Source organism: Bombina bombina, chromosome 4, assembly GCF_027579735.1.
Source record: "Bombina bombina isolate aBomBom1 chromosome 4, aBomBom1.pri, whole genome shotgun sequence".
Taxonomy (NCBI): Eukaryota; Metazoa; Chordata; class Amphibia; order Anura; family Bombinatoridae; genus Bombina; species Bombina bombina.
The window spans coordinates 433,489,019-433,502,276 of NC_069502.1; the positions used below are offsets into that span (position 1 = coordinate 433,489,019).

The window sequence follows — 13,258 nt, forward strand, 5'->3', positions numbered from 1 at the left end:
ACCTATGCCAGTGTTGGCATCAATTTCTGTGCCCAAAACACCATTTGGCCAGGCTAAAAACAATTGCATGATGTCATGGAGGGGGATCTACCCTGTATATGTTCATAGTGAAATCAGTGGCCCAATGGTTATTAAACCTTTAAAAATATATGTTACTTATTCAAAAATGGTAATTACAGCACCAATGCCAGTGTTGGCATAAATTTCTGTGCCCAAAACACAATTGCGCCAGGCTAAAAACAATTGCATGTCATGGAGGGGGATCTACCCTGTAAATATTCATAGTGAAATCAGTGGCCCAATGGTTATTAACCCTTTGAAAATATTTGTTACTTATTCAAAAATGGTAATTACAGCACCAATGCCAGTGTTGGCATCAATTTATGTGCCCTAAACACCAGGCTAAAAACAATTGCATGTCATGGAGGAGGATCTACCCTGTGTATATTCATAGTGAAATCAGTGGCCCAATGGTTATTAACCCTTTGAAAATATCTGTTACGTATTAAAAAATGATAATTACAGCACCAATGCCAGGGTTGGCATCAATTTATGTGCCCAAAACACAATTGGGCCAGGCTAAAAACAATTGCATGTCATGGAGGGGGGTCTACCCTGTATATATTCATAGTAAAATCAGTGGCCCAATGGTTATTAACCCTTTGAAAATATCTGTTACTTATTCAAAAATGGTAATTACAGCACCAATTCCAGTGTTGGCATCAATTTCTGTGCCCAAAACACAATTGGGCCAGGCTAAAAACAATTGCATGTCATGGAGGGGGGTCTACCCTGTATATATTCATAGTAAAATCAGTGGCCCAATGGTTATTAATCCTTTGAAAATATATGTTACTTATTCAAAAATGGTAATTACAGCACCTATGCCAGGGTTGGCATCAATTTCTGTGCCCAAAAGTCTATTTGGCCAGGCTAAAAACAATTCCATGTCATGGAGGGGGATCTACCCTGTATATGTTCATAGTAAAATCAGTGGCCCAATGGTTATTAACCCTTTGAAAATATATGTTACTTATTCAAAAATGGTAATTACAGCACCAATGCCAGTGTTGGCATCAATCTCTGTGCCCAAAACACAATTGGGCCAGGCTAAAAACAATTGCATGTCATGGTAGGGGATATACCCTGTATATATTAATAGTGAATCAGTGGTCCAATGGTTATTAACCCTTTACAAAATATATGTTACTTATTAAAAAATGGTAATTACAGCACCAATGCCAGTGTTGGCATCAATTTCTGTGCCCAAACACCATTTGGCCAGGCTAAAAACAATTGCATGTCATGGAGGGGGATCTACCCTGTATATATTCATAGTGAAATCAGTGGCCCAATGGTTATTAACCCTTTGAAAATATATGTTACTTATTATAAAATGGTAATTACAGCACATATGCCAGTGATGGCATCAATTTTTGTGCCCAAAACATCATTGGGCTAGGCTAAAAACAATTGCATGTCATGGAGGGGGATCTACCCTGTATATATTCATAGTGAAATCAGTGGCCCAATGGTTAGTAACCTTTTGAAAATAGCAGTTACTTATTAAAAAGTGAGCATTAGAGCACATATGCCAGTGTTGGCATCAATTTATGTGCCCAAAACACAATTGGGCCAGGCTAAAAACAATTGCATGTCATGGAGGGGGGTCTACCCTGTATATATTCATAGTAAAATCAGTGGCCCAATGGTTATTAACCCTTTGAAAATATCTGTTACTTATTCAAAAATGGTAATTACAGCACCAATTCCAGTGTTGGCATCAATTTCTGTGCCCAAAACACAATTGGGCCAGGCTAAAAACAATTGCATGTCATGGAGGGGGGTCTACCCTGTATATATTCATAATCAAATCAGTGGCCCAATGGTGTTTAACCATTTGAAAATTTAATTTACTTATTAAAAAATGAGCATTAGAGCACCTATGCCAGGGTTGGCATCAATTTTTGTAGCCAAAACGCCATTGGGCCAGGCTAAAAACATGTGCATGTCATGGAGGGGGACCTGCCCTGTATATATTTATAGTGAAATCAGTGGCCCAATGGTCATTAACCTTTTGAAAATATCAGTTACTTATTAAAAAATTAGAAGTACAGCACCTATGCCAGGGTTGGCATCAATTTCTGTGCCCAAAAGTCTATTTGGCCAGGCTAAAAACAATTCCATGTCATGGAGGGGGATCTACCCTGTATATGTTCATAGTAAAATCAGTGGCCCAATGGTTATTAACCCTTTGAAATTATCTGTTACTTATTCAAAAATGGTAATTACAGCACCAATGCCAGTGTTGACATCAATCTCTGTACCCAAAGCACCATTGGGCCAGGCTAAAAACAATTGCATGTCATGGTAGGGGATATACCCTGTATATATTAATAGTGAAATCAGTGGTCCAATGGTTATTAACCCTTTACAAAATATATGTTACTTATTAAAAAATGGTAATTACAGCACCAATGCCAGTGTTGGCATCAATTTCTGTGTCCAAAACACCATTGGGTCAGGCTAAAAACAATTGCATGTCATGGAGGGGGATCTACCCTGTATATGTTCATAGTAAAATCAGTGGCCCAATGGTTATTAACCCTTTGAAAATATCTATTACTTATTATAAAATGGTAATTACAGCACCTATGCCAGTGTTGGCATCAATTTCTGTGCCCAAAACACCATTTGGCCAGGCTAAAAACAATTGCATGTCATGGAGGGGGATCTACCCTGTATATGTTCATAGTGAAATCAGTGGCTCAATGGTTATTAACCCTTTGAAAATAGCAGTTACTTATTCAAAAGTGATCATTAGAGCACCTATGTCAGGGTTGGCATCAATTTCTGTGCCCAAAACGCCATTGGGCCAGGCTAAAAACTTGTGCATGTCATGGAGGGGGACCTACTTGTATATATTCCTAGTGAAATCAGTGGCCCAATGGTTATTAACCCTTTGAAAATATCTGTTACTTATTCAAAATAGTAATATTGGTATTGGTGCCAACGTATGCCCTTTTTCCAGTTTGTATATCCAATTGTATAAAGGGATTCCACCTCTGTGTAACTACATTATATGAATCATATTATTATTTAAATAAAACCTATATTTTTATTTTAAAGTCAATTTAAAGCAGTCTGACAAAAAAAATGAATAAGAAACCAACTTCCATGAATAAGAAACAGAATTTCAGGAATAAGAAACAGCTTGAATAAGAAACAAACTTCCTTGTCGTCCTGTTTGCTAACAAATGCAACCTCCTGATTGCAGCTAAGAACTCATTTTAGAGTCCCGTCAGGTTTTGTTTTTTTATTGTGAGGAACAGTTAGACTGGGAGGCGTGACCGGAGTACAGAGTACCAGCAGCACTAACTCCTAGACACACAGCAGATCGAGCCCAGAACAAAGATAAAGCCAAACAGAGCAGTTTTTGGGAAAACCCAACAAAGGATACACGGGACAGAAACCAGCACAGACTGCCAGCATGAGGTTAGTAATGTCAGCACAAAGAGCTTTGAAACTTTATTCCCCCAGGATCAGAGAGCGCTTTAAGATGATTCCAGCTATCAGGCTGCTCTCAAAGGAAGATGTAGAAAAAGACCATTTATATGGATCAGTGTTTTTAAGGAACTGAATCGATCCTGGAATTATAACAACTGCTGGGAGCTTAACCCTTTATTATTAGTCTTTATTTTCTTCTGACACCCTTGGCTTGGTCATAAACTTTAAATAAATGTCAAAATTCATTTGTTATATACCTCCCAAAGGCTTCATTAGTGTGACTGTTGTGAACATTCTGCGTTTTTGTTACAAGTTTATTCAGGCAATGGTAATGGACACTTAAGCCTTTTCAAAATGCATTTGCTTATATTATTTAAATTAGGCTACTAGGAGTAAATTGGGATCTTTCCCAACCAACCCTATTTTCATTGCGTTTAGACCAGTAGCTCCAGGGTGTCCTGACATTGAGAGATTCCCTACATTGTTATTTGTTTCTAGCAATAAATATGTTAGAAGTATTCAATTCTGTTTGTGGTCAGTCAGTATAGCTCCACATTTGCTGTGCTTTGCTGTTAATATTAATTATCATTGTTGCATGAAACAAAACAGAAGTATTTGTTATATAAATTTAATTAGGTTTATTTTTATTTTGGTAATGGTGATGATAATATGAAGCATTGCAAGTGAGTTAAAGGGACATTTCAAATGCAAAATTAAATGCTGTAATTTGCAACATGTCAGTTTTGCATTAGAATTTAAAGGGACATGAAACCCAAAATTTTTATTTCATGATTCAGATAAAGAATACAATTTAAACAACTTTCCAATTTACTTTTATTATTTCATTTGCTTCCTTCTCTTGTTATCCTCTGCTGAAAGGTTTATCTAGGTAAGCTCAGGGGCAGCAGAGAACCTAGGTTCTAGCTGTTGATTGGTGGCTGCATATATATAGATTGTGATTGGCTCACCCATGTTTTCAGTTAGAAAACATTAGTGCATTGCTGCTCTTTCAACAAATGATACTAAAGAGAATGAAACAGATTAGATAATAGAAGTAAATTAGAAAGATTTTTAAATTGTATTCTCTATCTGAATCATTAAAAAAAAATTGGGTTTCATGTCCCTTTAAGCCCAGAAAATGCATTAAACATAAAGCTATAATCCCATTCAGGAGCACAATACAGCCGTGATTGTTGTCTACATGTGTATGCTGATTCTTATTGGCTCACCAGCTTTTTAAAGCTCAGAAACTTTATTGTGTTGCTGCTTACTGGGTGGGAACGGGGCTTTATATGTTTGTCTTTGTGGGGGGCGAACACACTAGAGAAGGAACACTAATGCAAAAAACAAAAACATGTAATAACAAATTTGAGCTCCCCCCACTATAATGGTCCTTTCAATTGGTATATGGAGAAATCGGGTAGGATATTAGGATAAGATATACTGAGAAAATAGAAATGAGTTGATTTTATATGAAGCAATAGGAGGTGTTAGACTGTGAGGTTATTGGGAAATTAAAGTGACTGAAAATGAGTACGTCTTGTGTTTAATATTTAATTAAAAGTGGTTTGCAAAACACTTCAAGTAAGAAAGTTGTTTACCCTTTTGCTGCTGAGCCTTTTTTACACCCCTGTGCTTGAAATGTTTTAAGTTGTTTGGCCCTCACACATATATATTTTTTTTCTGTTATGTAGAGAACCCACACACATTATATTTCTTTTTTTTTTTCTGCAGAAAATAACTAAAGTTGGGTAAATATCATAATATAGGAGCACAACACCATAAGAAATTACATTTTGTGCCATTTTCTATGGAGTACATAGTAAATAGCAGCACGGAACTCATTATCCCCTAATTATTTCAAACCCAAACCTTGTTGTCCCACATTTCACAACTGTTTAAGGGACAGTCTACACCAACATTGTAATTGTTTAAAAAGATAAATAACATATTCACTTCCCATTCCTCAGCTTTGCACAACCAACATTGTTATATTAATATACTTTATAGCATTTAAACCTATACATTTCTGCCTGTTTCTAAGCCACTATAGACAGCCTCTTATCACATGCTTTTTTCCCGTTTTTCACAACAGGAGACTGCTAGGTCATGTGTGTCATGTAGATAACATTGTGCTCACTCCTGTGGAGTTATGTAGGACACATCACTAATTGACTAAAATGCAAGTCAATAGATTATAAATAGCCATGTGTGTAAGGGGGCTGTCAGAAGAGACAGATACAAGGTAATCATAGAGGTAAAAATTGTATTAATATAACCATGTTGGCTGTGCAAACTGGGGAATGGATAATAAAGGGATTAACTATATTTTTAAACAATAACAAATTTGGAGTAGACTGTCCCTTTAACTTTTCAAATCACCATAATTTAGTATTTTATATCTGTATGTTTCAATAACAATTAATTATAGAAAATCAGAAGAAGAAATTTATTATTTTTGGCACTATGAACCATCTTGCAATTTATGAAAAAAAAAAAGTATAGAGTATCTAAACATACAAATATTAGATACATTTAAAATGACACAATATTCTGTCTTAAAAAAACAAAAACAAAATATAAAAGTTGTACCAAAAGTAATCCTACATAGAATTTTACAAAATATCACATATTTTTACATTCTCCCACCCAGTTCTCCCAACAAAATGAGGCTAGCGGCTACTGACAAGTGATTATTATCACTATGACAATCATTTTATAGCTATACGGATATGAAAACTGATATTTGAATTATGGTACTTTACTCTTTTAAATGATGTGTCCTATGGTATATTTCTATGGAGAAAGGGTTATAAGAACCTCTTATAAATACCAGAACACCTCAAATAGAACCAGGGCTGGGAGGTGTTTGTAATTGTTATAACAATCGTCTAGCAGCGTGACAAATACAGGACCACTCATTTGAAAGAGCAGGATTGTTGTTTTCAAAAAAGGGGTCTCACATTTGTCTATGTATTGTGGTGGACAACTTAAGGCATGTCCCCTCTTGATGTAGTTCCATATGCCTATGGTTCTCTCAGGTGATCACTAAGGCATGTCCCCTCTTGGTGTAATTCCATATGCCTATGGTTCTCTCAGGTGATCACTAAGGCATGTCCCCTCTTGGTGTAATTCCATATGCCTGTGGTTCTCTCAGGTGATCACTAAGGCATGTCCCTTCTTGATGTAGTTCCATATGCCTATAGTTCTCTCATGTGATCACTAAGGCATGTCCCCTCTTGATGTTGTTCCATATGCCTATGGTTCTTTTAGGTGATCACTAAGGCATGTCCCCTCTTGGTGTAATTCCATATGCCTATGGTTCTCTCAGGTGATCACTAAGGCATGTCCCTTCTTGATGTAGTCAATTAAAAAATCTGAGAAGGAGCAGAGGGTGTCTTTGCCACTTTTCTAATAAGCTCCCCACAAGCTTAACATATAGATTCCACACAAGTTATAAAAAATGAAAAGGGTGCTTACACAGCTGACAAGGAGTAAATATCAATAAGTATCTAAACAGTTTTAAATAAATCCCAAACACTTCTGACCGTAAAGGTAATTTCTTATTTTATATATAAAGAAAATATTCAATTTTGATAAATAATTGAAAAAACTGTTTTTAAACTTGAATATATTCTTTATATATAAAATAAGAAATTACCTTTATGGTCAGAAGTGTTTGGGATTTATTTAAAACTGTTTAGATACTTTTTGATATTTACTCCCTCTTGATGTAGTTCCATATGCCTATGGTTCTCTCAGGTGATCACTAAGGCATGTCCCCTCTTGATGTAGTTCCATCTGCCTATGGTTCTCTCAGGTGATCACTAAGGCATGTCCCCCTCTTGATGTAGTTCCATATGCTTATGGTTCTCTCAGGTGATTACTAAGGCATGTCCCCTCTTGATGTAGTTCCATATGCCTATGGTTGTCTCAGATGATCACTAAGGCATGTCCTCTCTTGATGTAGTTCCATATGCCTATGGTTGTCTCAGATGATCACTAAGGCATGTCCCCTCTTGATGTAGTTCCATATGCCTATGGTTCTCTCGGGTGATCACTAAGGCATGTCCCCTCTTGATGTAGTTCTATATGCCTATGGTTCTCTCAGATGATCACTAAGGCATGTCCCCTTTTTATGTAGTTTCATATGCCTATGGTTGTCTCAGATGATCACTAAGGCATGTCTCCTCTTGATGTAGTTCCATATGCCTATGTTTGTCTCAGATGATCACTAAGGCATGTTCCCTCTTGATGTAGTTCCATATGCCTATGGTTCTCTCAGGTGATCACTAAGGCATGTCACCTTTTGATGTAGTTTAATATGCCTATGGTTCTCTCAGATGAACATTAAGGCATGTCCCCTCTTGATGTAATTCCATATGACTAATTTTTCTATCAGGTGATCACTAGTGCCATGGTCATTAACCGATAGCCACCTGGGCATGTAACCCCTTCTTTGAAAGAGGTGCCTCTAGTTATTTTTTTCAAAACAGAGGTCACTTGTCCCATTATAGTACCTTTTTTTGTGGTGTTAGGGTCTCTTTTATAGCCCAGAGCATTATAAATGGCACATAGAGAACAGGTGATTGCCATTTCTATGAGACTCCTCTTTGAAAATAGGTAATCTTCTCTTTCATGTAAGGGGTTTTGTTCGCTAATGTGCTGTATGCTGTCTTTAAGGAAGCGCTGCCCCCATACAGTAAACACATTGGAAATGGGAAAGGGAAAGAGGGGAATAGAGAATGGCATTACTTGATGGTGACCCAATTGGAATAAAATAGAATTTGTTAAGGGACTGGGTGCTGTATACTGATAACATTGAGCAAAACAAGTACTGGTATGACCAGCTACAAAAGATGTATACTAGACAGCACTCCTCACCATATGAACTGCCAATAATAAAAGATCTATATTTTTATTTATACACTATATGTACAGTGTATTAATTATGGTTTACACTTATGAAAGACATGAATGTTCCAAATTATGGGAACACATAAAAGTTAAAATGTAAATTTTATTAGTCAATATTAAAAAACACACAATTAAAAGCAAATAGTGGAAACACAGTAATAAAACACTGAAAAGGTACTAGTGGGGTAAATGAGGATATTATACTGCATAAATATTAATAACTCAAATATTGACTCAGTATTGTTACTGTGGAATGTGAGTCACACTTGACTGTAATATTAATAGTATAGTACTCCAAATAGGATCTGAGGAAACTGGTGATAGTAAAGTCCAAATTAAACTTTCATGATTCAGATAGGACATGTAATTTTAACCAACTTTCTAATTTACTTTTATCGTCAAATTTGCTTTGTTCTCTTGTTATTCTTAGTTGAAAGCTAAACATAGGTAGGCTCATATGCTAATTTCTAAGCATTTGAAGGCCGCCTCTGCATTTGACAGTTTTTCACCACTAGAGGGTGTTAGTTCATGTGTTTCATATAGATAACACTGTGCTCATGCTAGTGAAGTTATTTAAGAGTCAGCACTAATTGCCTGAAATGCAAGTCTGTCAAAAGATCTGCGATAAGGAGGCAGTCAGCAGAATCTTAGATACAAAGTAATAACAGAGGTAAAAGGTATATTTCTATAATAGTGTTGGTTATGCAAAACCGGGGAATGCTAAATAAAGGGATTATCTATCTTTTTAAACAATAACATTTTTGGAGTTTACTATCCCTTTAAGTTCCCAAAAATTATGTCTCACCATATAAGCATTTAAATGTTAATGATTCTGAAGTAGAATGTTCATTAGATGATATATATTTTAAAAAAATGACCACTTTAAAGGTATTCAACTTTTTTATATGAAATGTTCAACTCGTCAGTAGTGACTAATAAAAAGAGTTATTAGGGCAAAATGCTGTACGATGGTAACTCCATATATGCGTATTAGGAAAATATATATATTTTGTCTTAATAGCTGGATTAACACATTATAAGGTAAAGAAATGGAGTTCACGATTAAAAGTGATGTGTTATATTTAAAGGGACAGTCTAGTCAAAATTAAACTTTCATGATTCAGATAGGGCATTTCATTTTAAACAACTTTCCAATTGACTTTTATCATTATATTTGCTTTGTTCCCTTGGTGGTATTTTTTAAAAGCTAAACCTTGCTAGGCTCGAACTGATTTCTAAACCGTTAAAACCCGCCTCTTAGCTCAGAGCATTTTGAAAGTTTTTCACAGTTAAACAGTACTAGTTCATGTGTGTAATATAGATAACATTGTGCTCACTCCCGTGGAGTTATTTAGGAGTCTGCACTGATAGGCTAAACCGCATGTCTGTCAAAAGCACTGAGATAAGGAGGCAGTCTGCAGAGGCTTAGATACAAGGTAATCACAGATGTAAAACATATATTAATATAACTGTGTTGGTTATGCAAAACTGGGGAATGGGTAATAAAGGGATTATCTATCTTTTTAAACAATAACAATTCAGGTGTAGACTGTCCCTTTAAAGCCTGTCAGTAACTGCAAGTTCTGGATATTAGTGTCAAATATATTGCAACTAATGCAAATGGTGTGAGATTGATAAAGATTTCTAATATATAGGGAGCTTAAAGTTATAGATCCTAGTCCGGTAAGAGAACCATACATAACACACAAACTATCTAGCACAGGGTTCTTCAAACTACGGGTCGGAACCCATTACTGGGTCGCAACACCATGTTTACTGGGTCGCGGCTTGTGTGTGTGTTATATGAGAGTGTGTGTGTTGTGTGTGTAGTATGAAAATGTATAGGGTGTTTGAGTCTGTTGAATAAGAGTGTGTGTAGTGTGTCTGTTGCATGAGAGTGTGTGTAGTGTGTCTGTTGCATTAGAGTGTGTGTGGTGTGTCTGTTGCATGAGAGTGTGTGAGGTGTGTCTGTTGCATTAGCGTGTGTGTGATGTGTCTGTTGCATGAGAGTGTGTGAGGTGTGTCTGTTGCATTAGAGTGTGTGTGGTGTGTCTGTTGCATTAGAGTGTGAGTGGTGTGTCTGTTGCATGAGAGTGTGTGAGCTGTGTCTGTTGCATTAGAGTGTGTGTGGTGTGTCTGTTGCATGAGAGTGTGTGAGGTGTGTCTGTTGCATTATAGTGTGTGTGTGGTGTGTCTGTTGCATGAGAGTGTGTGAGGTGTGTCTGTTGCATTATAGTGTGTGTGTGGTGTGTCTGTTGCATGAGAGTGTGTGAGCTGTGTCTGTTGCATTAGAGTGTGTGTGGTGTGTCTGTTGCATGAGAGTATGTGAGGTGTGTCTGTTGCATTATAGTGTGTGTGGTGTGTCTGTTGCATGAGAGTGTGTGAGCTGTGTCTGTTGCATTAGAGTGTGTGTGGTGTGTCTGTTGCATGAGAGTGTGTGAGCTGTGTCTGTTGCATTAGAGTGTTTGTGGTGTGTCTGTTGCATGAGAGTATGTGAGGTGTGTCTGTTGCATTATAGTGTGTGTGGTGTGTCTGTTGCATGAGAGTATGTGAGGTGTGTCTGTTGCATTAGAGTGTGTGTGGTATGTCTGTTGCATGAGAGTGTGTGAGGTGTGTCTGTTGCATGAGAGTGTGTCTGGTGTCTGTGTTGTATGAGAGCGTGTGTTATTACGTTTTACAACACTTTGAAGTTTGACTACAATTAGGAGTAAAGTACTCACACATTTAGTCACTTTGCAAAAATTGCAGCTATCTTGTTGAATATTAGTTACTAATATTTTCAAAGTATAAAAATTGGGTCGCAAATATATGTGGTATTATCATACTGGGTCTTGGGGAAAAAAGTTTGAAGAACCCTGATCTAGCATATAGGATATTCAATTTTATCTTTAGGTAAATTGCTACATTTGCGTTTCCCAGAAACTTATTTAAGTAGTATATCGATCCCAAATGCTAGTAGATTGATATAGTTGTGTCAAGGGTGTAAATTTGTCTAGAGGTACTAAAGTGGTAATAATATTTTGTCCTCAAGTAGCAAAGAAACATAGAAATGTTGCTAAGTATATAGCAGTGTTAAACATGCGGAATAATGCATTTTTAACACTGCTATATACTTAGCGACATTTCTATGTTTCTTTGCATTAGTTGCAATATATTTGACACTGATAATCAGAACTTGCAGTTACTGACAGGAGTATTACTACTTTAAATATAAATGTGAAACACATCACATGTAATCGTGAACTCCATTTCTTTGCCTTATAATGTGTTAATCTAGCTATTAAGCCCAAATATATATTTTTCCTTATACGCATATGTGGAGTTACCATCGTATTGCATTTTGCCCAAATAACTCTTCTTATTAGTAGCTACTGACAAGTTGGACATTTATATTAGAAAGGGTACAGTATGAAGCAATGCTAGCACTTCCCTTCAGGTGCTCGCTGCCAGCCCCGGTTCTCCCAAACCGTTTATAGAAGCAGAAAGTGTTGAAAGTGGCAGCTCTGTGTCACCTCCAGGGAACCAAGCTGCCCATGTCCTCTGAGTCAACCTTGTTTCTTTCACAAGATTGCAGTTAAAATCAGCCTTTTATTAAAATCATCACAAAGGTGTCTTTAGGTACAGCTTCAGGTTTTATTTGAAATACAGCTCAATGCGTTTCGGCTAAAAGAAGCCTTTATCAAGAGCATAAAGTTAAAACAATTTCTGAAACAAATGAAGCTGCACTTAAAAACACCTTTGTGATGATTTTAATAAAAGGCTTATTTTTACTGCAATCTCGTGAAAGCAAAAAGGTTGACTTAGAGGACGTGGGCAGCATGGTTCCCTGGAAGTGACACAGAGCCGCCACTTTCAACACTTTCTCATTAACATTTATATGCTTATATGGTGAGACATACTTTTTAGGAACTGAACAAATCACCAGTTTCCTCAGATCCTATTTGGAGTACTATACTATTAAGTCAAGCGTGACTCACATTCCACAGTAACAATACTTAGCCACCATTTGAGTTATTAATATTTATGCAATATAATATCCTCAGTTACCTCACTAGTACCTTTTCGGTGCTTTATAATATTGAGTAATAAAATTTACCTTTTAATTGTGTGCTTTTCCCCCATTTTTTTTAGCATTGACTAATAAAATTTACCTTTTAACCTTTATGTGTTCCCATAATTTGGAACATTCATGTCTTTCATAAGTGTAAACCATAATTAGTACACTGTTACATATAGTGTAATAAATAAAAATATAGATCTTTTATTATTAGTGGTTCATATGGTGAGGAGTGCTATACGTCTTTTTTAGCAGGTCATACTTGTTTTGCTCAAGTAAATACATTAGGTAGGTGGTTGCCATTTTATTGAGTTTAATGACAGTTGTATAATATTGCACATTAGAAAGAGGAGGGGATCTAAAAGTGCCTCTTTCTTTTCATCAAACACTGTGTGTGTCCTTGTAGCATTACCATGGTATTTACCTGAAATTTAGAGGGGGGTGTGACCCTTCATTTAAAAGAAGGCAATTCCCTCTATTACTTGTTGGGGTCATATGCCCCTGTAATATGCAGGTTACTGTCCTTAAAGTGGCAATAACCTGCAGATGTGCATGCACTTAATGGTGCTGTTTCCCTGGGGGGGGGGGGGGCATCATCTCTAACAAAGCCCCTATCTTCCCCTTGTTTGTTCTAGAGGAACATGTGGCGCTCATATGAAAGAGCAGACTCCCCTCTTTTAAATGAGGGGTCGCTTGTTCCCTCCTCCCCCTCAGATTAAATGGCACTTAATGAATTGTGGTTTATTACTGCTTTAACAGTGACTATCTGCATCCTTA

General features: G+C 36.7%; 1 protein-coding gene across 3 annotated transcripts in view; it reads left to right on the forward strand.

The window, feature by feature from the left end:
* Window positions 1-3,386: 3,386 nt before the first annotated feature.
* Window positions 3,387-13,258, forward strand: part of MASP1 (MBL associated serine protease 1) — a 318,359-nt gene continuing 308,487 nt past the window's right edge. For all 3 annotated transcript variants that reach the window (XM_053710259.1, XM_053710260.1, XM_053710258.1), the window contains exon 1: window positions 3,387-3,495. In XM_053710259.1, coding sequence (XP_053566234.1) covers window positions 3,491-3,495 — 5 coding nt within the window. In that variant the 5' untranslated portion in view covers window positions 3,387-3,490. The remainder of the gene's footprint in view (window positions 3,496-13,258) is intronic.